The sequence below is a fragment of the Lepidochelys kempii genome, chromosome 27, assembly GCF_965140265.1.
Source record: "Lepidochelys kempii isolate rLepKem1 chromosome 27, rLepKem1.hap2, whole genome shotgun sequence".
NCBI classification, from domain to species: domain Eukaryota; kingdom Metazoa; phylum Chordata; order Testudines; family Cheloniidae; genus Lepidochelys; species Lepidochelys kempii.
In genome coordinates this window covers 12,370,083-12,376,150 of record NC_133282.1, presented here as the reverse complement: position 1 = coordinate 12,376,150, position 6,068 = coordinate 12,370,083, and the positions used below count along the sequence as shown (strand labels likewise).

The 6,068-nt window shown below is 51.9% G+C and overlaps 1 protein-coding gene across 1 annotated transcript; it reads right to left on the bottom strand.

Annotated features, from left to right (window-relative positions):
* Nucleotides 1-276: 276 nt before the first annotated feature.
* DLX3 (distal-less homeobox 3) lies at nt 277-5,659 on the bottom strand. The gene is made up of 3 exons (XM_073326090.1): nt 5,338-5,659; nt 3,422-3,612; nt 277-627 (listed from the first exon to the last, which is right to left on the bottom strand). Exons 1-3 carry the CDS (start codon nt 5,657-5,659, stop codon nt 283-285), a joined length of 858 nt encoding a protein of 285 aa, XP_073182191.1. The 3' UTR covers nt 277-282.
* Between the last annotated feature and the right edge of the window lie 409 nt (nt 5,660-6,068).

The window sequence follows — 6,068 nt, the reverse complement described above, 5'->3', positions numbered from 1 at the left end:
GGTGAAAAGGAATTGGCAATTCTGAATCTTTTCCAAAAAATAAAAATCCAAAACCTCTTCCCCAACCCTGCCCCACCCTTGCCTGCCCGCCACCACTCCTGCCTGGCTTGTGGATCGTCCTCTGATCGTTTTAACCCTTTGCAGCTCTGCGGGTCCTGAGACGGCCTGGGATGTTTGCGTGTGTCTGCCTTTGTCCTGGAAACAAACCCACGTTTTAAAAAGGGTCTGGCCGCGACGGTGACAATTTCCTCTCTTGCTCCCCTGGTCCAAGGAGGCTGGAGGTTAGTACACGGCCCCCGGATTGGGAGGCGGCCCGGGGGGTGTATGATGCATGGTGTTAGTGGGCAAAGCTTGATGCGGTAAGTGAGGTCCACTGAGGTTCTGGTGATGGTACCAGGGGTTGTGCTGCTCCTCCATGTAGCTTGGGGAAGAGCTGTAGGGGAGCTGCTGGGGGAGCTGGTTCCTGCTGGAGGGGTTGCTGTGAGAGTTACTGTCCCAGAGGGCAGGAGAAGGCGGAGAATTGCAGGCCATGGAGTCGCTGTTATTGGGGCTGTGTTCCAAGGGTACTTCCCCGTTTTTGTAGAGCTTCTTGAACTTGGATCTCCGGTTCTGGAACCAGATTTTCACCTAGAGAAGGAAGGAAGGGAGGGAAGTGTGACTTTCTGGGTCCCTTTTACGTACATGGTCAATACACCACCGAAGGGAGGCAGAGGGGACGGGGGACAAATGGAGTGGCGCGTGAACAGAAATGTCACAGCGTGGGCAGATTTGCTTCTCTGTTTAGCCTAAGGTGCAGGGAGGGGTTTGTCCCCAAAACAGGTTGTTGCTTTGACAGCTAATGACGAGTTCCTTTGGACATTTATAAGTGGCCCTGTTGCTACAAAAGTCACCAGGCCGGGCAGGACAGTGATGAAACCGGGACTAGGGCAAACCTGATGGGGTTCATTTCAAATACTTGAGCGGGTTCCTGTTCCACTTAACGAGCCGCCGGGGAGAGGAGGAGACAAAGAGAGAAATTGAAGGGTGGTGAGGAAGAAGGCGGGTGAGACGGGAAAGGCAGATGTATCCAATGTGACAGGGAGAACCAGGAAGGAGAAGATAGAACAGCCAACAAAGAGCCAAAGGAGCATAGAGTCAGTGTTGCCAAATTTCACAATATCTGATGTTTCCGTAAAGCCCCAGCTCCTCGCATCCTGTGATTAGGTGAGCACCTCCGCTCTCATTTAAAAAGAAAGTTTCTAGCCCTCAAGACGGCAGAGAAAAGCCTGACAACATGACCTGACTGTTCACGACAGGCTCAGACCCCCCCAAAATAATGCTTATGAGAAAACTCATGAGTTTTAAGAGGATCTTGTGATTTTGGGGGGAGGCCTGGCTCGTGGTTTCTGAACACTGGGGGTTAGCACGACTGTAGCATTTATGCTGTACAGGGAGTATCCACGCCTTATGCCATACATGGGGCATGCAGCTTCAATTTAAGGGGATCTTTCATGCATGATACACACCCCTTAGAAAAGCACAGAAATCATAAATCCACCCTGCTAACCCAAGGGAATAAACTAGAGTGCAAACCCAAGCTAGTATTTTAGCGTCCCTGAAAAGCACCGCTTTCCAAGTCCAGCTCCCGTCAGGGGCTCGTGTGTGCCTCGTTAAAGCTTTTCTGGAGTTTCCTTTGTTTCCAGAGACAAAAAGCAGCTTGCAGTGCAGAATCCCCAACCACATTAAAATAAACAAACCGACAACAACAACAAAAAACCCCTAACAAATCAAACCCCTTTTAAAGAAGGGAATCAAAAAGAAACAGCTCCCTATCATGTCGCAATCACTCAGAGGGTGTAAGGCCCTTATGGCACAGAACATCTGCTCTTGGGCTAACAGCCCACGGAAACACGCTGACCTGGAACTTTATTTAGATCTGGGCAATTAAAAGTGAGCCTGTTGTCACCATCTATGACCAGCCCTGCATTCCTAACTCCAGCGATGCTCCTGTTGACATCCGCAGAAGCCCGGCCTGTAAGGAACAGCAGAAGCAGATTGCCCCTTGTTATGGGTGGGGCTGGATGTGACCCTCCTCAGAGTTTGGAGGTGTTCCAATTTTCGGGTGAGGGATGAGGGGGATTCACTCATCTCCGATCTGGAGGTGGGAGGAAGCTGTTCAGACTCCTTTCTATTAATCTTTCCCTTTACAAAGAGCAGCCACTCGTGGTCACAACGCCCCCCCCCCCCCGCCCACAGATACTGTAGCAGTCTAATGTGATGGTGAAGTAAGGATAGAGGGGTTGGGTATAATCTCTTTTGGATTCCACTATTTCAGGCTTAAACGTTCTATCAATGGAACTGAGGACCCTAAATACCTTTGAGGTTCTGGGCCTAATGTATTAAAAGACTCTTTAAAAAAAAAAAAAAACCCTCACCTGCAAGAGCTTGAGCATATTCACAAGTGCAACACGCACACAAAGAAATGAGTTCTGGAACCCCTGACTCCAGGGTCTACACTAGATTACCCCTAACTAAAACCTCACTTACCCAAGTGGTGTTAGCATCCACAGATATGGTCCTACCCATTCCAGCCCAAGGGCTGCTCTGGTATAAATTAATGGTTGAATTCTGAAGAGACGTTAAAAAAAAAAAAAGAAAAAAAAAATCCAGACAGGACCCAAAGATCCGTCACTGCCCAAAGAGAGGAAGGGATTCTTCTTCCTGGTTTTCTAGACCAGTGGTTCTCAACCTGTCGCCCGCAGATGTCTAGGGGGTCCACGACAGGTTGTCGCTATGAGCCCTGGGGGGTCCTCCGACTACGTCTAAGATTTCCAAAGTGGGGCCGCACCTCCGCTTGAAATTTTGTAGGGGTCCGCAAACGAAAGAAGGTTGAGAACCACTGAGCTAGACTCTTCGGCCCACTTCGCCAAACTGTGCCGGGAATCCAGTGAGTCGACGAGAAGGGGAAGGAACGCCGAATTGAAATTGGTTCTCTGCACTTGATCCGAATCAGTGAGCTATAGATTGGGCCCTGAACCTTTAAGCACTGATCATCTTTGGGGAGGGGGAAAAATCTCCCCCATCGGGGGGGAAAACAAAGCCAATCTATTTTCATTTATCTGGGCCCGACTGGGATGGCTGGGGTAAGTCAGGAATCAATGCATTGACACAGGTGAGCGCAAAGAGGGTTGGGCCTCTCTTCGCCCACATGGTTGAGCACAGCGGTAGGAAATGTATCCAAATACCTAGAGAAAACCCACCTTTTTGTTCCCACTGTCTCAGAAAGCCGGCTCCTCCACAATGGGTCCCTGTCTGATTGCGTAAGTGCTTTAATCTAAGCCCACTAAACCCAAGGGCTGTACAGAGTTGGCAACAAGTGCACTCTCTCTTGCTCCCCCCCACGCAGAGGGGAAAAGTTTTTTTTAATTCTTTTTGAAGTTACCTGTGTCTGAGTCAGCCCCAACTGAGCAGCCAGCTCGGCTCTCTCAGGCAGAGCCAGGTACTGAGCCTTTTGGAACCTCCTCTGCAGAGCCGCCAGCTGGTAGCTGGAGTAAATGGTTCTGGGCTTTCGGATCTTTTTGGGTTTCCCGTTGACCATCCTCACCTCCGGTTCTGGTTCTTCCTTCACCGAGACTGGAAGTGAAAAGGGAACATGTCGGAATCTCAGCAGCTGACTTGCCCCCACCCAGAATATTGTAAAAAACAACCCCAGTCTTTGGAGGTGGTTTCCGACCCTTATCCCTGCTGGGAAGAGACAAGGAGGGTGGGGTGGGATTTAAGGGTGACCAGCTGTCCCAATTTTATAAGGACAGTTCCGATTTTGGGGATTTTTTTCTTATATAGGCTCCTATTACCCCCATCCCCTGTCCCGATTTTTCATCTTTGCTGTTTGGTCACCCTAGATTTAAGCCTCCGTCTAGAAAACCTCACCTCCCAGATGCAGAACCCCAAGGCTGTGGCATGAGAAGTGACCCAGGAACCTGAACTGTATGTATGGCGAGTGAGAACAATTGTAGAGGAGTTAAGGGCTGATTACTTGGAGAAATCGCTGTACAGACTCCAGGTAAAAGCTTTCAGAAGCACAGCAAGAAAGGAGTATTTGGGGAGTTGTTCTTTAGCACACAAGGTCTTTCATTTCTCGCCCTCCCCCTTTGTGGTTTTTTCTGTCTCTCTCTTTGGTGGGTTTTTCTCTTCCTTTCTCTCTCCCTCTCTCTTCTTTTGGTACATTCTGTCTTGCCTTTTCCCTCTCCTGTCCCTGGCCATCTCTTCCTGTGGCTCCATTTCACTAGCTCCCCAAACTCCCAGCTCACCCCAGCCTGCCTGTTTCTCTGCCCAGGGGCTCCCCACCTGGTTCTGATCTGCTGGAAACCAACTGGTTCTCAGAGTTGGCCCCTCTCTTCCTCTCCCAGCCCATGGGGTGGGTTGTGACAAGCCTGTCTCTAAAGCAGCCTCAGGTCCCAGCTGCTTGGATGTTTCCCAAGCTTTATTTTTGAGGGGTGGGGGTAGAATTGTTCAGTAAGTGGAAATCAGGGCAGGATCGATTTCTCCCTTTCCCCACGTCCCTTTCTTTTAGGGCAGCAGACTCTAGGCTTCTCTGATCTTCCTACTTTCCTATCATCCCCCAGCACCTCAGACTCGCTTTAAAAACCACAAGATTATTCACAAATAAAACACTTTCCCACCCATATTCCCCTCCCCCAGAGCTGCTACCTAACCATCATCTTCCTGTCCAGTCATGGCATGGGTCATTCTCTCTACCCCAGCAGCCTGGGCTGGAAAGAGAGACAACCTATCCCCCCCGCACTCCCCCCCCCCCAATGGTTCTCCTTTTCCATCAACTAACCTGAGTTGTCCTGAAGTTTCTTAAGATTTCAGGGGCAAAGGTGAGTGGGAGATAGCTGTGGGGGGTGGAGATTGGGAAGGGTAAATAGCCACCCTGACTGGTGGCACAGAAAATAAAGGTCAGGAATTTGCCAGAGACAAAAGGAGGGAGAGTGTGTGGGTGGCTGGGAAAAGTAATCTTTTAAATCGGAGCCGGAGTTCAGAAAGTTGTGCGTCCGAACCTGGATCTAGCAAACAAGCCCCCCACCTTCAGCAACTCCCTCCCTCTCACCACCCCACTTTTGTGTGATTCAAGAGGCAGTCTCCTGTGTGTGTGTGTGTGTGTGATATTGACAACTCTCCTCTCATTCGAATACACAGGCGGAGGGGCGGCGGCGGGGGGGGGGGGGGAAGGAAGAGCTGTTGCTGACTCCAAGAAGTGACTCCTTTCCATACCACCCCCCCATCTCCAGACACCCACCCACCCCACCCCCATGCCCCTGGATCACTAGGGTCGGGGGGGGGGGGGCTCCTTACCTGCTTCCTGGGCCGGCAGCTGCTGCTCCCTGAAATGCCCATACTGTCTGTAGGAGGGGCTGTAGGGGTACTCGGCCTTGGTGGGGTAAGTCCCAGCCCCCGCGAGCCCGTTGAGGCCAAACTGGTGGCGGTAGGAGTAGTGGTTGAGGGGCTGGCTGTAGGGCTGGCTGGGGTAATAGTCGTGCTGGCTGTGGGGGGCGCTGTAGTAGCCCAGGTCAGTGACCGAGGACTCGGGCAAGGTGGGGGAATCCTTGGAGCAGCTCAGGGAGCTGGAGAGGTCGGTCAGGATGCTGGTGATCTTCTTATCAAAGGAGCCACTCATGGTGCGGCAGGAGGCAGGGGCAGGTGGGATCCGCTCCCTTCCCCGGGCCAGAGCCGCTGGACAGGCACCAGATCCGCCGCGGCGCGCGCGCGCGGGTCTCTGTCGCTCCCCGAAGGGGTCAGGCGAGCATTCCTCCTGCAGGCCAGCCGCTGAGAGCTTGGCTGCTGCGAGGCGACGAAGCAAAACTCCCCAGCCCAGCCAGCCTGCTGCAAGCCTTTAATTAGGGTGCAGGGCAGGGTGGATGCTGCGCGCCGATTGGCTCCAGACATATTGCCTGGGAGGCAAAACTGACTCTTTTTTTTTTTTTCTTCTTCTTTTCTTTTTGCAACAACAAAGAGTGGGTGAAAAAAAAAAAAAAATCCAAGCTCCCAGCCGCCCTGTCGGCCGAACCCCTGCAGGGAGGCAGGGG